Here is a 22198-nt window from a genome sequence, read left to right on the forward strand (position 1 = left end):
CCATATAATGTGGATCTAACAGTGTGGCAACCCAGTCGTCAGCACTATTTTGAATCATAACTATACGGGGCCCATGTTGTGTTGGTGACTGGGTAATTCTGATGCTTGTTTCCTCCGTCGCCTCCCGCCAAACAGGAACAGAGAGGGGATGATTATCCTTTTCATGTCCTGACTGTTGCTCACCCATCACCTCTTCCTCTTCCATTTGTTCCTCACCTTCACTAACACCTTCACTAATAGTTTTTCTGGTATCTCCAACCCCCCTCGATTACAGTGAACCACCCTCCTTTGGCACCCTGAGATCTCACCTAGTAGTGTATGACGTTAGTAACAGAAGAAAGTATTTTTTTAGTGTGGATGAGGCCTGTATAACATAGAATATATGCTCCAAGATATTTCAAACTCAGATCTAGCCTGCTGTATCACATTAGTCACAGTAAAAAATTGATTTATTTACTCTGCATAAGCTCTGCATACTGCTGAATTTCACCGCCACTAAAATAGTATGTGGCTTTTAGCAAAGTGTATCACATTTGTGACACCAAAAAATCTTTGTTGGACCCTAACTAGCAACAGAAAAAATCTATTTTTTTACTCTGAAAACAGTTGAATTTCACCGCCACTAAAAGCACTAAGTGGCTTATAGCAGAGTGTAATACGTCTGTGACACAAAAAAATTTTTGGTGGACTGTGGCTAGCAACAGAAAATATCTATTTTTTTACTCTGAAAACAGCTGAATTTCACCGCCATTAAAGCACTAGGTGGCTTATAGCAGAGTGTAACACGTCTGCGACACAAAAAAATCTTTGGTGACTGTTAGCTAGCAACAGAAAAAATCTATTTTTTTACTCTGAAAACAGATGAATTTCACTGCCACTAATAGCACTCGTGGCTTATAGCAGAGTGTAAGACGTCTGCGACACAAAAAAGTCTTTGAGGGACTGTGGCTAGCAACAGAAAAAAAATGATTTGTTTTACTGTGCATAAAGCTGAAGTTCATCCACCTAAAAAATGACAAACTGGGCTAACACGGCTTGCACAATCATATTAGAAAATGAAAAAAAAGTTTTTTTGTGCTCTGCACTCAGAAGCTCTGCACTGACAAGCTCTGCAGACAGCTGAATTTCAACCTCATAAAAACAAAGAGTGGCCTAAAATGGCTTGCTTGCTTTATCACATTAGCAAGTGCAAAATAGATTGAAGGTCTGCATGGAGCACAGTACAACCGATGAACAGCACTGTTTTGAGCCATAGACCCTGCTCTTTCTGTGAGAATTAGTGATGAGCGAACGTGCTCACCACTGCTCGGTACTCGCCCGAGCATCTCTGTGCTCGACAATCTCGACGAGTATTTCCGGGTTGATCCGGTGGGAACTCGGGTCCCCTCCCTGCATGTTTGGCGCTCTTTAGAAAGCCAATGAACATGCAGGGATTGCCTGCCATGCACTGTAATGCCATAGCCAGTACAACTGTTAGGTCTTCCCGAGTCTGGTTATTTTTTAAAGACTCTGCTGATAACCCCAACGAGGCCATTTGCACCACCTGCCAGGCCAGCATCAGCAGCGGTTGCAAAACTAGTTGCCTGACCACCCCCAGCATGATCAAGTACATGACAGCAAAGCACCCGACTAAGTAGGCAAAATCCCAGGGTCCAGTAAGAGTGTTTGCGGGTGACACCACTGCTTGCTCCGCTGTTGTGCATGCACGCTAATCCCCTATCCATGGCGCATGCCAAGATGCCTCCCATCCTGCACCTCTCGTTGCATACTCTCAACTAGCACCATCAGCAAGCACGTAAACATCCTTGTCCCAGTGCAGTGTTCAGTTGTCCATACCCCAGTCCTTGGAATGCAAGCACAAATACGTAGCCAACACTCAACAGTACACACTACTAAGTTCACACATTTCGCGAATGCTTGTGCACGAAATTATGCCTTTTAGGCTTTTGGAGACTGAAGCTTTCCGCAACCTGATGGCGATGCCCATCCCTCGGTACTCGGTCCCCAGCAACTATTTTCCAGTGTGTGGTCCCTGAATTATATGAGCACGTGTCTCGCGACGTTAGACATGCCCTCAACAATGCAGTTACTGGGAAAGTCCACCTAACTACGGACACGTGAACAAGTGCTATCGGTATATCTCGCTGACGGCACACTGCATTAATATAGTGGAAGCCGGGACTCAGTCAGACCTTGGGACGGAAGACGACCTCCCGAGGATTGCGGGCCCTGAGTCAATCAGTGTTGCCCACACATTCTACAGCCGCTGCACCTCATCCTCCTTCTCCTCCTCTGGTCATATGGGACAATGGCGGGAACCTGGTCGCGGCTCTGAGGCGAGGAGAGCTCACACACGTACCATGCCTGGCTCATGTGCTTAACCTCGTGGTTCAGCGGTTTCTCACAACCTACCCAGATCTGCCAGATCTGCTTGTCAAAGTACTCTGCCTGTGTGCCCATTTGAGAAAGTCAGCTACAGCTTCCGCTGCCCTTGCCGTGCTTCAGCAGCGTTTGCAGCTTCCGGCTCACAGACTGATCTGCGATGTCCCCACGCGTTGGAACTTAACATTGCAGATGTTGGGAAGGATTTCTGAGCAGAAGATGGCAGTTGTTGACTACCAGTATCAAGAAGGCCATCGGTATGCAGTTCAGACAACACACATAAGACCTCAGGAGTGAACATGGATGTCAGACATATGTACCATCCTCCATTGAAAAAAGCCTTGGACCCGCTGAAAAGTCTTCTGAGTTGTGGAATAAACTAATTAACCATCAACACGTGAGTGCCTGGATTTGTTTTTCCTAGAAACATTGTTTTTCACGTGCACCACCCTAGCTATACGGAGTGCCGACTATATTCTCTAGATACTGATTACTAGTTGGTGAAACTTCTAAACCCACGCTACAAGGAAAACTTTCTGTCTCTTATTTCCACGCTGGACAGGCCTAATAAAACGGGGCATTACCAGAATACCCTTGTTGTGGAAAAAAATCCTATCTGAAAAAGCTGGTGGCAGAGGTCACAGTTCATTGAACGACCAAGGAGAACAGGAGAGAGAGGCAGAGATGCAATCGAGCACAGGCAGGGGAACACTGTCAAAGTTCTCGGACAGTTTTCTCAGACCCTCCCATAGCACAAGCCCTGATGTGCGGGGTACTCTCACAAGTAGAGAAAAATTTTGGAAGATGCTGAGGGAGTACCTTGCTGACTGTACCAACGTCCTCTGTGAAACTTCTGTGCCTTATAATGATTTGGTATCCAAGCTGGACACGTGGCATGAACTTGCTCTCTACACCTTTGAGGTCCTCGCCTGTCCTGCCACTAGCGTTTTGTCAGAACGGGTTTTTAGTGCCCCTGGTTGAATTATAAACTGATAGGTGCATCCGCCTGTCAAATGAAAATGCTGTCAGGCTGACTCTTATAACAATGAACAAGGGCTGGATTGGGCCAGACTTCTCAACACCACCGAATGATAGCAGCATAACAAAAACTCAACTTCGGTGTCTTTTTTTGGGGAGGTCAAACTCTATTCCCATGCACCTCTGTCTTCACACCCAGCCATGGGTATACGCTTCCTGATTTTGTCTATTTGCTCTTGTCCTCTTCCTTCTCTGCATCCTCATTCTCTACCACCATATCACCACCATATGTACCATATCAACATATCTACGTCTCTTGCAAGGGACATTGAAGTTCCTCCAAATTTTTGGCAGCCGTTGCTTCACTGCATAGGCAAAGAGTATGGGATACACACTTTCTAATAAGAGGAACATTGTTTTCAGGAGACCTTCTGACCTCTACATCTCTTGCCAGGGGCATTGGAGTGCCTCCAAATTTTTGACAGCCATTGCAGTCACTGCATAGGAAAACAGTATGGGAGACCATCTCCTTTCTAGTGGGAATATGGAATTACTGAGGCCCACCTCTATGTGTCTTTTAATTGTTAGTAAGGTTTTTCCTAAATTTTGGTAGCCGTTGGACTCACTGCATACCCTATAACTGAATAGCAGACCCTTTCCTTTCTAATGGCTACATGTCGTACTTGTTACTGTGGCCCAGCTCTATGTATCTTTAAATTGTTAGTGGGGTTTTTCCAAAATTTTTGGCAGCCTTTGGACTCACTGCATGCCCTATAACTGTATAGCAGACCCTCTCCTTTCTAATGGGAATATGTTGTTACTGTGGCCCTGCTCTATGTGTCTTTAAATTGTTAGTGGGGTTTTTCCAAAATTTTTGGCAGCCTTTGGACTCACTGCATACCTTATAACTATATAGCAGACCCTCTCCTTTCTAATGGGAACATGTCATTGCTGTGGCCCATATCTATGGGTCTTTAAATTGGTAGTGGGGCTTTTTCCAAATTTTGGCAGCCCTTTCAGTCATAGAATGGGCATTACCACTATAGGAGACCCACTCCTTTATAATGGGAACATTTTTTTACTGAGACCCTCCTCTATTTCTCTTCAATGGGGTATTGGGTTGCATACAAAATTTTTGGCAGCCCTTGCAGTTGCTGCATATGCAATAACAGTATAGGAGATCCACTCATTAATAATGGGAATAACAAAGCATAGCCGGCTGATGGCTCTCTAACAATAGCGAGGGCCGATTGCTGGCCCTTTAAGAATAGTAAGGGCTGCCTGATGGCCCTATAAAAATAGGCTTTGTGACTTTCAGAGTCCCTCCATCACAAGTGAAACAGGATATGTCTGATGATGTGTCACACACCACATGGCCAGATAAGGTTGTAAAATGTTAAAATTACATTTCTTGGTGAATGTATTATCTTGGTTGAAAGCAATGCAAAAGTACAAAAACACATCAAAAACCCTACTTGTGAATATAGCTCAAGGAGTGGTGGAGCATTTTTGTTTTTGCATATGTATTTTGCCTTATGTACAAGTCTTTACCCTGGAAATGATGTTACTTAACATATTTCCCAGGAAAATCCATTTTGGTTTAGTTTTTGTATGTTTTATTGTGAGTCCTAAAAGTGGCGTAAAACCTCAGACAACATTGTTGATAGCAGTGACTTGGGAGTCAGAAATGCTTCCAGGGGTCTACCCCAAGCTGTTCCCATGTCATTTGAGCACTGTTCCCATCGATTTGGGAAAATTTTAGGCCCTCTGCAGACCGCCCGGGATAGCTGCTGGAAAAAGGCTCGAGTTTCCCATAGACTTACATTGGGCTTGTTAGACTGAGCACTCGAGCATTCCAATTTTCTCAACTCAAACAATGAGTACCCAAGCATTTTAATGCTCACTCATCACTAGTGAGAATCTCAGTAATTGCACAAAAACAAAAACAAAAAGTCTGCAAGGTCAATTGAACAGGTACACAGCACAGGACTTATCTACACTATCTGACTACAGAAGCGCCCCTCTATCTAGCTAATATCTCTCATTACAGGCCGGTTTTTATATAGAGAGGACATGTGATTTCAGCAGCCAATTGCAGAAGCCCTTGTGTCTGGGACACAGTGGATGCTTCCTGCGCTCTAATTGGCTAACTGCGCTTTCCTGACTTAAAGTTACCCCCTACAGGAAGGAAAAAAAACAAAAAACAGCCCCCCCACTCATCTGCCACGTCTCCCCGCTCATCATACGCAAGCACTATGGTAACAAAACTGTAAAAAACGCAGTAGTTGCCCCGTAATCTCGTAACCACGTAAATTCGCCGATCGTTACTGATTTTCCCAAATATATCAAATTTTGCTCGCCCTTCCGATCACGAATCCGAATGTGTCACATTCATGTCGAACTTAACATTTGAAATCAGATTTAGAACATATTTGCTCATCTATAGTCAAGAATCCACTGGCAGGTCACCGTTCTTTGGTGCATGCGGTTACATCCACAGTTTGGTACCTTTAGTGGGGGAGGAGCTTCGGGAGTGCCTGAAGAGGAACGTTTTGCTTCGTTACTCTCCTCAGTTTAGTGGGATTCCTGAGTAATTTAAACATCATGGGAGACAGGTATAAACGCATTGCTGACAGAAAAAGCTTTCCAGGTCCGGACCTGAATGTGAATGACCTTGTGTAGTTGTCTACAAGGAATATCAAGTTGAAGGTCCCTTCTTAGAAGCTGGGACCTAGGTTTATTGGTCCCGACACCCTATAAAATAACCGCTGTCATTAACCCAGCAGCGTTTCATCTTGAGCTTCCTCAGGCCCTTAAAGTCCACAATGTTTTCCACAGGTCCTTACTCAAGAAATATGTGGAATGTCTTGAGCCCTCACCCCTACCACTGCCCCCAGTAATGGTTGATGGTAATCTGGAGTTTCAAATTTCGAGGATTGTAGATTCTCACTTCCAATGTTGTTCCCTACAATACTTGGTGCAGTGGAAAGGTTATGTTTCAGAGGAGAGGATGTGGGGGTACTGTCACTGGAGTGTCAGATGAGACAGACAGTCGCCCTGCTGTTGGTTGCAGGAGATCTCTTCGATTGGCATTACAGACACCTTCTTAGAAGCTGTTTTACTATAGGACCCAGCGGCTACCTCCCTCCTGCTCTAATTAACATGCTGGCCTGGGTGTTTAAATACTTTTAGTCTGCTTTAGGGAGTCACTGGTGATATTCACATGTTTCCTTGTGAAAGCTTGGAGCAAGTGCAGTTCTTATGTGGCACCCCAGGGGTCTGGTTGCCACAGTAATAGAAATATTATGTCTGAGAGCAAGTGGGAGGTTTCTCTGGTCAGGAGCCCTAAGCATGCAACACTGCCCGCCCAGACCTGGGAGGGGAGGAATCTGCCCTTATAAACTGGGTCTGGGGCGGGATCAGGTGAGTCAGAGCCTGGAGAGGGAAAGTAAGAACCAGGAGCTCTGTAGGAACAGTAGCTGAATACCAGGGGCTGGAGCTGAGCAGAGTTCGCCCTGGTTGAAGACACTAATACCGGACACGGAGTCCGAGGCTGTGGGGACATCCAGGTCCAGCAGCAGAATCCAACCGGCAGGGGATTCCATGTCCTCTGGCCATAGAAGCCCGGAGGCACGGTCACAAGCAAGGGACCAGCAACGCCATTGTGAAGCGGAGGCTAACAGAAGGCCCCAAGTCACCGGCCATATGGGTAAGCACCACACGGTATACTCAGGGACGTGGGCTACTTCTACCCGCATAGAGCAAGGTAGCCAGGAAAGAGTGCAGATAGACGGGGAGGCCTACAACTCCACCTGGCCAGGGGGAGATCCTGCTTGCTCACAGATTGACCAGGCCCCTACTGCTAACCAGTACTCCCAGGAGGGTCTGCTTTATACCATCAGTAAAGACCCAGAACTGCACCACACGTCTCTGTGTTTCATCGCCGCACCAGCACCATTAGTACTGGGACGCTCCCACCATCACTCCCATCATCCACATTAGCTGCCCTGAAGCAATACTTCTCCCGTGGGGAGTTATCCCATACTCGGCTGCGCAAACAACATCAGCCTCAGCGGTCTGCAGCGCAGCGGCGGTCCCCACTGACCGCAATCCACGGGTGGCGTAGTCGGACACTTATTGTAACACCAATAGACTGCCATTAGTTTGACCGCCCTGGGCACGGACCGGGTCACAGCCATGGAGGACTACAACCCCCAGCGATCTGGCTCCGGGTATTCCCTGCACAGCACAGGCCCAGGGGGCGCGTCAACTTTGGCGTAGTCAGCAGGATTTCGTGCCCGCAACCACCGGGTACTGCGTGCCTGAAAAAGACTTTTGTACTTACCTGTGGTGAAGTTTCCCGCCGTCCGGAGCAGTTTCCCGCCATCGGACGCCATCTTGGGTCGTTTCCCGCCATCTTCTGCCGTCTTCCCGCCATCCGCAGCCGCTTCCCGCCTTCGGACACCATCTTCGGGATGTCGCGCGGGAAGAAGAGTGGCGTGGACACCGAAAGCGCGCGAGATCCGAAGCTCCGCCCCACGCACTGACGCTGCACAAGGTCCTGGAAGGGAGGAAGAGCGATGCTGACGTCATCGGAGCGCGACGCCAGGTCCTCTACCCCGACGATTGACTGCGGAGCCGCGACCTATGTAAGAAGAGCATCGCAAAGTAGGCCACGGTCCACTAGGGGGGAAGGAGGATGTCGGACACCGAGGGGAGCTCCACTGCCACACCGGCCTCTAGCGCAACCGCTGCTGCGGTCATGCCATTCACCATGCCCTATATCCCGGGAGCAACCTGGCTACTCCAGTACTCAGGGGAGTCACATACCCTAAGTGACTTTAGGGAAAGACTGGATAGCCTCTTCCAGGTATACCCCCTTACTGAAGAGCAAAAAGTGAGCATCCTGGTTGCCCAGTTAATCGGGGCAGCCCAAAGGGAGGTAAAGTCCTGGTCACCTGGGAAGAAGAGGACTGTTAGAGAAATACTAGCCCGGCTGAAAGACACATTTGATACCCGCACCTCAGCCAAAATAAAGCTCAGATTTTACGGGTGCAAACAACGGGCACATGAAAGTATAAGAGACTATGCTCTAAACCTACAAGAGGCCCTGAGAGCCATTAAGCAGGCAGACCCTGACAGCGTGGGAAATGAAGACAAGCTGTTGACTGAACAATTTATTGAGGGTCTACTGTGCAATGCCCACCGAACCCAGTTGCGGGCAATGGCCTTACAGGACCCTGACCTGGACTTTGCACAATTCAAGGACAGAGCCATCCGGGTGCTCCGAGAACCAGCACCAGGTGGCGCTGTGACCCACAGGCGCCCTGCTATCACTTATCCCCAGGACGCGGCGCCCTTGTCTGCAGGGCCTGTGGGAGCTGATGCTCAGGCTTTGAACAATAACCCGGCTACAGACCTGCACCATCAGGTCCAAGATCTGACTAAGAGCGTTGCCGCGCTAACCAAAACTGTGCAGTCTTTACAGGTCTCTTCTCCAGGAAAGATCCAGCTGGCATCCGGACTGGAGGACGTCCCATGGCGCCGACTGAGGAGGACCCCACCGGCTAGAGGAAGACCCAGCGACAGATGCAACGAGGACGGACGACCCATCTGCCGCCGCTGCAATCAACCCGGACATATGGCAAGGTACTGTCATTTAAACGGGCACAACCTGGGGTAGAGGGCCAACCCCCAGGCATAAGATCATCAGGCCCATCGAACTGGCGTGACAAATACGTAGGGGGATGTCCGGTCTTGCCTGTGGTACTGGACGGCATTCCTATGAGTGCCCTACTGGACACCGGGTCACAGGTCGCTACCATCCCGTACGTGCTCTTCAAGCGGTACTGGAATGACTCGGACATAACCCGCTACCCAGATGACGACCTGAGCATTATCGCCAGCAATGGTCAGCCCGTGCGGCGGATAGGATTTAAGGAGGTGACCATCAAGGTCGGTAAAGTTGAACTTCCGGCACAAGGATTGATCATTGTGGACATTGACCGTCGTGAGAGTCATCCAAAAATAACCCTAGGTACTAATGTAATCGAAAACTGTCTTGCAGAGGTGATTCTTATTTTGCAACAGGTTGCCAAGAACTCCAGTTCCAGCCAGCAGCGTGTCCTCCAAAAAGAGATCCGGGCACTGATGAAACGGCAACAGGTGGAACTATTTGGTGGTGAGATAGGTAGAGTGAGAATGTGTGACCCGTCCCCTATTACCATGCCCCAAAAAAGTGAGATGATGATTTGGTGCCGGGCAGCTATTGGTCTAAAAGGTAGAGACTACCAAGCAATGGTAGAACCCGTCTACTCAGACAGTAGGCCCACCATTTTGACAGCACGGGGGGTGGTCGATGTTAGAACTCTCCTGTTAGGTTTTTTTCTGGTTTGCTGGTCACATGACCATTTTTGCCTATTTAATCCGGCTCCGCCCTCCTGGCCTTGCTGGACTTCATTGTATTTACTACTCTTGAGCTAGCTTGGTGCTCTGTTACCGTTCTCTGTTAGTTTTGCTAGGTCTTCTGACCTCTATGCTCTTTGTTGTGTGTTTGTCTTTGACTGCTACATTTCTGCTAGGAGGTGTCCAACTTATCCCAGTCCCTAGTTCTTGTAGGGATCCCTCCCTTACATCTATAGGTCTTCGTAAAGACTAGCCGAGGACTTTAACGGGTCCGATCGCAGGATCAGGTTCCCCGTTACATCGTAGGGTTCGAGTTTAGTTCTATTGTAGGGACAGATCTCTTGCCTTTCCTTAGTGCTTGTAGCAGATCATAACAGTAAGTCCAGCCCAAAAAAAAAAAAAAATTTTCTCTAAGGAAAGACCTCCAGTTTTCCATCATGGTCTCGGTTCAAGATTTGGCTCAACGCTTGCAGGGACTCTCTCTGGAGGTGGCCAAGCTCCAACAACACGTGAGTAGCTGTTCTGGAGCACATTTTGTGGAGCCGAAGGTACGTCTGCCTGATCTATTTTTTGGTGAACAACAAGATTTTTTTCTTTTAAAAATGCTTGTTTATTGTATTTTCATTTGAGACCCGGATCCTCTGGTGATGAATCACAGTGCATAGGGTTCATAATGTCACTTTTGCGCAAAGATCCTCACGGATGGGCCTTCTCTCTCCAACCTAGTGATCCGTGCTTTAGTTCAGTGGATAGTTTTTTTTCTGCTTTGGGTTTGTTGTACGATGATCCTGATCGTGTCTCATCTGCTGAGTCTGAATTGAGACATCTGAGGCAGGGATCAGGTAATGTGGAAAAATATTGTTCTCACTTCCGTCGGTTGTCTGCCCAGGTGGGGTGGAACGATTCAGCTTTGAAAAGCTTGTTTCTTGCAGGGCTAGGTGAAAGGGTTAAGGATTTACTGATTGCTTATCCCACACCTGGAAACTTGCAGGAGGCAATGCAATTAGCTATACGGGTGGACAGGAGACTATGTGCAAGGTTTAATGAGAGCAAATCCTCTGCTATGTCTGCTCCGAGTCCTGAGAGGGTCTGTGCTGACAAAGGAGAGCCGATGGAGATTGTGGCGATGGCACCCCGCTCTCAGGAAAAAGACTGCAGGCTTTCTGAAGGTTTGTGCTTCTATTGCGGAAATTCTGGTCATTTTATTAAGAACTGTGTGCTTCGTATGAAGAAAGAAAAAAAAATGGTCAGTCATGCACGTATAGCCTGTTTAAATTCTAAGGGAGTATTCCTATCTGCTACTACTGCTGCTCAGGATGAATTTAATGAATTTCGGGTATTTTTGTATTGTGGTTCTACTCTGAATGTGATTGATGGGGGATTCTTGGAAAAACTTAAATTAAAACCTAAACTTTTGTCATCCCCTATTGCTGTGGTTTCTGTTGATGGCTCTCCCATGAAGAGTGTTACTCATAAGGTCTGTGAATTTCCCCTCACTATTAATGGTATTCATCAAGAGAATTTGGATTTGGTGGTATTGGATAATTTGCCTTCTCCAGTAATATTGGGGTTGCCCTGGTTAAAATTGTACAATCCTGTACTGGATTGGTCTACCAATGAAATTAAGTCCTGGAGCCCTAAATGTTATGACAAGTATTGTAACGGACGTATTGCTGCGGTGGAAAAAGGGGAATTACCTGTACCTATTCAGGATTTTTGGAGAGTTTTTTCTGAGGAGGAGTCACAAATTTTGCCTCCCCATAGAGACTATGATTGTACCATTGAATTTATCCCTGGAGCGACTCTTCCTAAAAGTCATTTATTTAATCTTACTATTCCTGAGAGAAAGGCTTTGGAGGAATACATACAGACAAGCTTGGCCGCCGGTCACATTAGGCCTTCCAAGTCTCCTGTGGCTGTTGGATTTTTTTTTGTAAAAAAAAAAGATGGCGGTTTACGTTCTTGTCTGGACTTTCGTGAGATTAATAAAATTACTGTACGCAATCCTTACCCACTGCTTTTGATTCCTGATTTATTTAACCAGTTAGTGGGGGCCAAGTGGTTCTCTAAAATTGATCTCCGGGGGCATACAATTTGTTGCGCATGAAGGAGGGTGATGAATGGAAGACTGCTTTTAACACTCCTGTGGGTCATTTTGAGAATCTGGTTATGCCTTTTGGTCTTACCAATGCTCCAGCATTTTTTCAGAATCTTATTAATGACATCTTTGGACCTTTAATCGGCAAAAATGTGGTTGTGTATTTGGATGACATTCTGATTTATTCGCCTGATCTGGAGTCTCATTGGCAGAGCGTACGTGAGGTTTTACAGTTATTAATGGACAATTCGCTTTTTGCTAAGCTAGAGAAATGTGAGTTCGCTGTACAGAGAATTAGTTTTTTGGGTTACATTATCTCCAGTGAAGGTTTTGAGATGGACCCGGTTAAAGTTCAAGCTGTGCAGGAATGGCCTAGGCCTATTGGTTTGAAATCGATACAGAGGTTTTTGGGTTTCGCCAATTATTACAGAAAATTCATAAAAAAAATTTCTATTATTGTCAAACCGCTGACCGATCTCACCAGGAAAGGTGCAAATGCGGTTCAGTGGACTTCTGAGGCCATTGAAGCTTTTGTGCTTCTTAAGGAGAGGTTCACCTCTGCTCCCATCCTTATGCAGCTTGATGTGACTAAGCCGTTTTTGGTTGAGGTTGATGCTTCTTCTGTGGGGGTCGATGCGGTGTTGTCCCAGGAAAACAAGGATGGAATACATCCCTGTGCTTTTTTTTCAAAAAAAATTTTCTGAGACTGAACTTAATTACGATATTGGTAATCGGGAATTGCTGGCTATTAAACTCGCATTTGAACACTGGCGTCACCTCTTGGAAGGTGCTGAATTTCCCATTCAGGTTTTCACTGATCATAAAAATCTGATCTATCTTGATGCTGCCAAGTGCTTGAATGCCCGTCAGGCTAGGTGGGCATTTTTTTTCTCGCGGTTTAATTTTTCCGTTACTTACATCCCGGGTACCAAGAATGTTAAAGCGGATGCTTTGTCTCGCAGCTTTTCTCCCATGGTCGGTGCTGAGGAGGAGGAGGAGAGCATTTTACAAGAAGGTGTTGTGATTGCTGCTTTGGACTCCATTTTGGAGGATGAGATTCTTAAAGCTCAGGAGAATGCCCCATCTAACACTCCCCATGGTAGGTTGTTTGTGCATAGGACATTTAGGAGAAATTTGTTTCTTGAGTGTCATGAGTCTCGGTTGGCAGGTCTGAGACCAAGAGACTTGTGGGTCGCAGTTTTTGGTGGCCTGGATGGCAGAAGGAAGTCATTAAGTGGGTGCGTCAATGTACTGTGTGTGCTAGATCCAAGTCTTCGCATGCTCCTGCTGCGGAGTTGCTTTGCCCTCTGGAGGTTCCTAGTGCACCTTGGACACATCTGGCTATGGACTTTATTACTGACCTTCCCCCCTCTGAAGGTTTCACGGTCATCTGGGTGGTCGTGGACCGTTTTAGCAAGATGTGTCACTTGGTTCCCTTCATCAAACTGCCTTGCGCTAAGACACTCGCTAAGGCCTTTGTCAAGGAAATTGTCAGACTACATGGTGTTCCTACTGACATTGTTTCTGATAGGGAACCTCAGTTCGTGGCTCGTTTTTGGCGTGCATTTTGTGACAGGTTGGGAGTTCATTTGTCGTTTACATCCGGATATCATCCTGAGTCTAATGGCCAGACAGAAAGGAAGAACCAGGATGTTGAGCAGTTCTTGCGTTGTTTTGTGGCAGACAATCAAGAGGGGTGGTCTGAGTTTCTGCCACTTGCTGAATTTGCTCTTAACAACCATACATCCTCTTCTGCTGGGTGTTCGCTTTTTTTTTGTTGTTCTGGGAGACATCCGTCTTTTGGGTCATTCTCCAAATTGGTATCGGCTGTGCCTGAGGAGGAGAGTTTTTCCGGTGATTTGGAGCGAGTTTGGACGGATGTGCGTGGTAATCTTCAGGAGGCTAACAAAAAATCTAAGAGGTACTTTGATAGGAAACGGCAAGAGGTTTTGTTTGCTGTTGGTGACATGGTTTGGTTGTCCTCTAAGAATCTGCGGTTGAGGATTCCTTCTAAAAAATTGGGTCCCAAGTTTGTAGGGCCCTTTAAGGTGCTTCAGATAGTTAACCAATCTGCTGTTAGGTTGGAGGTTCCTACCTCCCGGAAGATTAACCCAGTGTTTCATGTTTCTCTGTTGAAAAGAGCTGACGTGTTGGATGGTGACGCCTCTGCCACTGTTCCTCCGGTGGTGGAGGACGGGGAATATGAAATTTCCCGCATCCTAAATTCTAGACGGTATAGAGGAAGTTTGCAGTATCTCGTCGATAGAAGGGTTTCGGACCTGAGGATAACTCATGGGTGAGGGTGGATGATGTTTCTGCTTCCAGACTTGTCAGAGCGTTTCACAGGAGGTTTCCTGATAAGCCTGGGCCTAGGGGATCCGGAGGATCCTCTTAGAAGAGGGGATACTGTTAGAACTCTCCTGTTAGGTTTTTTTCTGGTTTGCTGGTCACATGACCATTTTTGCCTATTTAATCCGGCTCCGCCCTCCTGGCCTTGCTGGACTTCATTGTATTTACTACTCTTGAGCTAGCTTGGTGCTCTGTTACCGTTCTCTGTTAGTTTTGCTAGGTCTTCTGACCTCTATGCTCTTTGTTGTGTGTTTGTCTTTGACTGCTACATTTCTGCTAGGAGGTGTCCAACTTATCCCAGTCCCTAGTTCTTGTAGGGATCCCTCCCTTACATCTATAGGTCTTCGTACAGACTAGCCGAGGACTTTAGTGGGTCTGATCGCAGGATCAGGTTCCCCGTTACATTGTAGGGTTTGAGTTTAGTTCTATTGTAGGGACAGATCTCCTGCCTTTCCTTAGTGCTTATAGCAGATCATAACAGTCGATGTACGCCACGGGAGGGTACCAGTCCGCATCATAAATATTGGGGAGAGAAAAGTATACCTGCCCCGGTATGCCACGCTAGCCAAATTGTTCATCATCAACCAGAACTCTGTACAGGCCGTGGAACCCTTGCCTCAATCTCAACCAGAGGAAGTTAACGGCTCTAAGAAACCAATGGAGGACTGGTGTCAGCAACTGCATTTGGGTACTGACTCCACTCCCTCACACCAAAAACAGGGAGTCTATCGGGTGGTTCAAGAGTATGAGAGAGTGTTTAGTAAACACCCGCTGGACTTCGGGCGAGTAAAGGGGGTAGAACATCACATCCCAACGGGAGACCATCCTCCCATAAAGGAGAGATACCGACCCGTACCCCCTGCACACTATCAACAAGCCAAGGGGATGCTAAAAGACATGAAGGAGGCTGGGGTAATTAGGGACAGCTGTAGCCACTGGGCAGCTCCACTGGTCTTAGTGAAAAAGAAAGACAACACCATGAGAATGTGTGTAGACTACAGGAAGGTCAACCGTATCACACACAAAGATGCCTACCCGTTACCAAGGATAGAAGAGTCCTTAGCTGCATTAAAATCTGCTAACTTCTTCTCTACTTTGGATCTCACTAGCGGGTACTGGCAGGTTCCTGTAGCAGAGGCAGACCGGGAGAAGACCGCATTCACCACCCCGATGGGACTCAGTGAATTTAACTATATGCCGTTCGGGCTCTGCAACACACCAGGAACCTTCCAACGGTTGATGGAATGCTGTCTGGGACACCGGAACTTCGAGACGGTCCTATTATACCTGGACGATGTCATCGTCTATTCCAAGACCTATGAGGACCATCTGGAACACCTGACAGAAGTGTTTGAAGCCCTGGCAAACTATGGCCTAAAGGTAAAACCCTCAAAGTGTCATCTACTGAAGCCAAAGGTACAGCACCTGGGACACGTGGTGAGTGCTGACGGAGTGGCCCCTGACCCTGACAAGATCACCGTGATTAAGGACTGGCCAAGACCATCCAGCATAAAGGAAGTGCGGCAGTTCCTCGGGTTGGTAGGCTACTACCGAAGATTCATTCCTGGTTTTACCAAAAAGGCAGCTCCTATGCAGGACCTCCTGATAGGCCAGTCCAGGAAGGCCAAAAACCAGAAGCCACCCTTCAAATGGGAAAAGCTGGAAGAGGAGTCCTTCCGCCAGCTGAAGATGGCCCTCATGGGGGATGAAATCCTGGCGTACCCTGATTACAGCCAGCCCTTTATCCTCCACACGGACGCAAGCAACATCGGGCTAGGAGCCGTACTGTCCCAGATCCAGCAGGGGAGAGAACGGGTAATTGCTTACGTCAGCTGAAAACTGCGACCTATGGAAAGAAACCCTGAGAATTAAAGCTCGTTCAAGTTAGAGTTCCTGGCAGTGGTGTGGGCAGTAACCGAACGTTTCAAGCATTACCTTGCCTCTTCCAGGTTCACCGTGTACATGGACAACAACCCGTTGACACACCTGGACACTGCAAGACTGGGTGCCCTGGAGCAGAGATGGATGGCCCACCTGTCCAATTTTGAGTTCACGATCAAGTACCGGGCAGGATGCTCCAATACCAATGCGGACGCCCTGTCCAGGATGCCGAACCTTCCGGACGGAGGGGAAGATCCAGAAGAACTGGAAGAGGTTGAACTCCCTGCGTTCCACCGTCATGGGATTACCCAGTATTCCCACCGTGTGAGGGGCCAGCGATCCACTACGTTCAACCCCTTACCCCACTACAACTGGGCGGAGACGCAAGACAGTGACACCGCAGTCCGTCTGGTGAAGGAGATGCTGACCCAGACTGACGCCCGCCTGGACCCAGACACTCCGGAAGAGACCAAGCAACTGTGGACGGAGAAAAGCAGACTGTTTCTCTACAAGGAGAAGTTGTGCCGCAGAATGGTCAATTCCCGGACACATGAGCTGATCTGGCAGGTGGTGGTACCGAGATGGGACGCAGCTATGGTGCTCGAGGCCTACCACAATGGGACAGGGCACTTCGGATGGAAGAAGCTGGAGTTACTGCTGCGTGAACGGTTCCACTGGATAGGCATGAGAGGAGCCATTGAGAGGTGGTGTAGAGACTGTGGCCCGTGCAATCTAGGAAGAATGGACCGTGCCAGCCAGAGGATTCCCCTGCAGCCCATCATCACCAGGCAGCCGCTGGAACTGGTTGCTCTGGACCATGTTAAACTGGCTCCAAGCAGAAGCGGGTATGTCTACGCCCTAACCATCTTGGATCACTACTCCCGGTTCCTGGTGGTGGTCCCTGTCAAAGACTTGACGGCTCAGACAGCATCCAGAGCCTTCCAGCTGCACTTCTGCCACCCACACGGGTACCCGGACCAAGTGCTGACGGACCAAGGACCAGCCTTCGAAGCGGAGGTCTTCCAGGAGTTCTGAAACCTCTATGGCTGCAAGAAGATAAGAACAACGCCCTATCACCCCCAAACCAATGGACTCTGCGAGAAGATGAACCAGGTGGTGATAGATCTGCTAAAAACATTGCCCCTGGAAGAACGCAGTCTGTGGCCTGAGAAACTGCCCGATCTGGTGGACCTGTACAACCACATCCCGGTAGGTTCCACCAACTGTACCCCGGCTTACCTAATGCGAGCAAGACCTGGTAAGCTGCCTGTTGACCTGGATATGGGAGTCCTGACACCTGAGGACACCTCGCCAGAAGCAGACTGGGATACAGAACGGCAGCAGCAGTACCGGAAAGTACAGGAGAGCGTCGAGCGAAGTCTCTGTCAATCAAGAGAAAGGCAGGAGAGGACTTATAACCAACATGCTCCCGCTGTTCCCCTGGTACCTGGAGAGCAGGTCTTGAAAAGAAAAAGGTGGCTCCATAAGTTGGACGACCAATGGGAAAAGAACTCGTACACCGTACTGCCCTCAAGCCACAATAATCCAAAGGTGTACGTCATCAGCAAAGATGGAGGAGAGACCACAGCCACTGTCTCCAGAGACCACCTGAAAAAGTGCCCCGAGAAGTTGCAAAGCACGGATGAAGATCAGGAAGACCCTCAACCCGTAGAGGAAAAGGAGGAAATGATCACCACCGTACTCGGAGACTTTCCCCGGTCCTGGACACAAGTAAACAACGCTATCATGGTGCCCGTCCTCACCTTTCTCGAGCCAGCCCCTCAAGTGCCTACAGAAGACCAGGTAGAGCTGGAAGAGCAGCCGGCCCAGGAGGCAGAAGAGTCCACACCAGCAGCGCAGGAGGATCAACCCTCTGCTAGTAGTGAGCCTGCCGTGCCCCTAGTGAGCCAAAGAGTGCGCAGACAGCTGCCCAGCTTACCCATAACATCCCCTACACCCTGTAGTGCAGAACCAGTTAGTGAGCTCCGTAGGTCCACTAGAGTCACTAGAGGTCAGATGCCCGCTCGCTGGAGAATCTAAACTAATGCACTGTGAATTTATCTGTTTAACTGATTATGGTTTTTGTTGTTGCCTGTTATTAATTATGTTTCTCAGTTACCCTGCAGATTTCTTTGGACTAACAGGTTATGGACACTGGATAACCGCAACAGTTTTGTAGATAGTTGCACATTGTGCCTCTTGCGAAGATGGCCGCGGAAGAGAAAACCTGTCTGGCGTGGCCTCTTTGCGGCCCAAAGTAGTTAGTCTAGCCTTGCAGCCACGCCCAAGGCCAACGCGAGGGGTTTGCTTTGGAAAGGTCCCCTACTTCGCTTAAAGCTTCACTTTGGGTGACATGGACGCCCTCTTGTTTCACAAACTTCACCTTGGGTGATATTGACACCCGGTTGCGGACACGCCGTGACCTTTAAAGAACTAAAGCTTCTTGTAAATATGTTATTGTATTATCGTTTATACCCTTGCATTTATGTTTCTTTAAAAATGTGTTTAGTCCTGGAGTACTAAAATTTACTAAGGGGGAATGTGGCACCCCAGGGGTCAGGTTGCCACAGTAATAGAAATATTATGTCTGAGAGCAACTGGGAGGTTTCTCTGGTCAGGAGCACTAAGCATGCAACACTGCCCGCCCAGACCTGGGAGGGGAGGAATCTGCCCTTATAAACTGGGTCTGGGGCAGGATTAGGTGAGTCAGAGACTGGAGAAGGAAAGTAAGAACCAGGAGCTCTGTAGGAACAGTAGCTGAATACCAGGGGCTGGAGCTGAGCAGAGTTCGCCCTGGTTGAAGACACTAATACCGGACACGGAGTCTGAGGCTGTGGGGACATCCAGGTCCAGCAGCAGAATCCAACCGGCAGGGGATTCCATGTCCTTTGGCCGTAGAAGCCCGGAGGCACGGTCACAAGCAAGGGACCAGCAATGCCATTGTGAAGCGGAGGCTAACAGAAGGCCCCAAGTCACCGGCCATACGGGTGAGCACCACACGGTATACTCAGGGACGTGGGCTACTTCTACCCGCATAGAGCAAGGTAGCCAGGAAAGAGTGCAGATAGACGGGGAGGCCTACAACTCCACCTGGCCAGGGGGAGATCCTGCTTGCTCACAGACTGGCCAGGCCCCTACTGCTAACCAGTACTCCCGGGAGGGTCTGCTTTATATCATCAGTAAAGACCCTGAACTGCACCACACGTCTCTGTGTTTCATCGCCGCACCAGCACCATTAGTACTGGGACGCTCCCACCATCACTCCCATCATCCACATTAGCTGCCCTGAGGCAATACTTCTCCCGTGGGGAGTTATCCCATACTCGGCTGCGCAAACAACATCAGCCTCAGCGTTCTGCAGCGCAGCGGCGGTCCCCACTGACCGCAATCCATGGGTGGCATAGTCGGACACTTATTGTAACACCAATAGACTGCCATTAGTTTGACCGCCCTGGGCACGGACCGGGTCACAGCCACGGAGGACTACAACTCCCAGCGATCCGGCTCCGGGTATCCCCTGCACAGCACAGGCCCAGGGGGCGCGTCACTTACTTTCTTTCTGGTGCTAAGAGGACTCAATCTCTCTGAAATCGGCTCAGCTAGGTTACTTTCCCACATGACTGTTTACCTTGTTGTCTTTAGTTGTTAGAGGGGACTGACTAGCGCTCACCCGACCCTTTCCTAGCCATGGCCTAGCTCTAGGGAAATACAGGGTTTTAGGTTCCTGTGTGGTGATTGGTCAGGAACCAATATAGTGATGATAGGGTAGACAGGGTGATATCAGATCAGCCTTGATGGTCTCCACTCCCCCTTTCCCTAGTGTCTGGGCTTCATTCCCCTTATTCCTTCATGTTGCACTTAGACTTTTCCACACCTTGCGTGACACCTGTGCAATACTAAGGACATTTTGAAAATATGATATGTTGGTGAGTCTTGAGGAATGGAGTTGGGAAATACTGCTCTAGATGAACACTGTATTGAAATAAGGTGTAAGCATCATGATTTAAAAAAAAGGGTAAAACTTACATGACTATAACCATTCCAAAGAATACTTCCTTCCTCAATTTGCAGCTCAATTCCTTTTGCAGCACGTGCATCAATTTTACCAATGTTAATGTACTGATTGCTACCGTTGGGATAAAGCTGCCAGTTAAGGATATCTAATGAAAGCGGAATATCTCCATTCTTGTCAAAGTAGATTTGCTCCCCCGCTGTATTTTCAAAGTTTACTTTTTTAATGTAATGCAGCAGCTGAAAGAAAAAAATATGTAAATTACAATTTCAATGTATTTAACATATACTCCATTATTATAACATTTAAAGAAACTACATTGCTCAGTTTAATGAGATAACAAGACAAGACATAATACTTTAAAGAGGAATTATACTTTTTTAATTTAAATATTTATCACATTTTTCAAAGCAATCAATTTTTATAATATACTTCATTACCTTATTTTGCTTCCTTCTATCTTTAACACTGCTGAAAGTGCTGGCTTATCTGCCTAGTTCCTGTTGTTGCAGCAGCTGATTTGAACTGAAGGTCTAGCAAAGAACCATGCTGTGTGAGTTTCTATGCTCTTCCATGCTATCACAGGGAGAGTATTTGTAAATAGTGTTTGAACATTGTGGAAAGGAGCAGAAAAGGTCACACATGAGAATGTATCTTATTTAGACCTGCAGTTCAAATCAGCTAAGACAGCATAAACTAGGCAGATAAACCAGCACTTGCAGCAGTTTTTAAGAAAGGGAGGAAGCAAGATAAGTTAGAGAAGTACCGTATATACTCGAGTATAAGCCGAGTGTTTCAGCACATTTTTTGTGCTGAAAAATCCCCCCTCAGCATATACTTGGGTATAGACTCGAGTATATAGAAATTCCGTTGGTGGATAGAGGGGGGGTTGCGGCAGAGGAGCGGGGCACAGGCAGGAGCCGGCTGCAGCAGCTACCACGTGTGCCCGTTGCTAAAGGGAAATGAATATTCCCTCTTCTCCACACCCATGGGCGTGGAGAAAAATGAATATCCATTCTCTTCAATAGCGGGCACGGAGGAGCGCTGAGCCACAGCTCCTGCTGACAGTGCCCGCTGCTAAAGAGAATGCATATTCACACTTCTCCATGCACATAGTACCAGCATGGAGAGGAGGGAATATGCCGGCAGCTCCCATCAGTGTCTGAGAGTGCATGGCAGTGACGCCATGTGCTGCTCAGATGCTGACATGAGCTGCTGCAGCAGAATAGGATGCAGCGCTGGAGCAGAGGTGAGGATGAAAGGTGAGTATAAATGTTTATTTTTATGTGTGCAGTGATGGGGCCATACATATCAGGATTGGGGGATGAGGGGGTGCCATACATATAGAATTTGGGGATGAGAAGGCCATTCATATCAGGATTGGGGGATGAGGAAGCCATACATACCAGGATTGGGGGATGAGGAGGCCATTCATATCAGGATTGGGGATGAGGAGGCCATGCATGCCTGGATTGAGGTTGAGGGGGCCAAGCATACCAGGATTGAGGATGAGGGGGGCCATGAATACCGGGATTGGGGATGAGGGGGTCATACATACCAGGATTGGGGATGAGTGGTGCCATGCATACCAGAATTGGGGATGAGGGTGCCATACATACCAGGATTGGAGATGAGGGGGCCATGCATACCAGGATTAGAGATGAAAGGGCTATACATGCCAGGATTGGAGATGAGGGAGCCATACATACCAGGATTGGGGAAGAGGGGGCCATGCAAACCAGGATTGGGATGAGGAGGGCTATGCATACCAGGATTTGGGGATGAGGGGGGCCATACATACCAGGATTGGGGATGAGAGGGCCATGCATATCAGGATTTGGTGATGAGGGTGCCATACATACCAGTATTGGAGGTGAAGGTGCCATACATACCAGGATTGGGGATGAGGGAGCCATGTATACCAGGATTGGGGATGAGGGGTGCCATGCATATTAGGATTGGGGATGAAGGGGCCATACATACCAGGATTGGTGATGAGTGGGCCATGCATTCCAGGTTTGGGGATGAGGGGACTATACATACCAGGATTGGGGATGAGGGAGCAATGCATACTAGGATGGGGAAATTTACCA

General features: G+C 48.1%; 1 protein-coding gene across 1 annotated transcript in view; it reads right to left on the reverse strand.

Annotated features, from left to right (window-relative positions):
• The window catches only part of LOC141198867 (extracellular calcium-sensing receptor-like), a 289207-nt gene that overhangs the window by 101509 nt on the left and 165500 nt on the right, over positions 1 to 22198 (reverse strand). Inside the window, exon 3 of the mRNA XM_073663168.1 lies at positions 20120 to 20344. Coding sequence (XP_073519269.1) covers positions 20120 to 20344 — 225 coding nt within the window. The remainder of the gene's footprint in view (positions 1 to 20119; positions 20345 to 22198) is intronic.

The sequence above is a fragment of the Phyllobates terribilis genome, unplaced genomic scaffold (genome assembly GCF_046119375.1).
Source record: "Phyllobates terribilis strain yellow unplaced genomic scaffold, ASM4611937v1 Scaffold_107__1_contigs__length_5663174, whole genome shotgun sequence".
In the NCBI taxonomy this organism is placed as follows: domain Eukaryota; kingdom Metazoa; phylum Chordata; class Amphibia; order Anura; family Dendrobatidae; genus Phyllobates; species Phyllobates terribilis.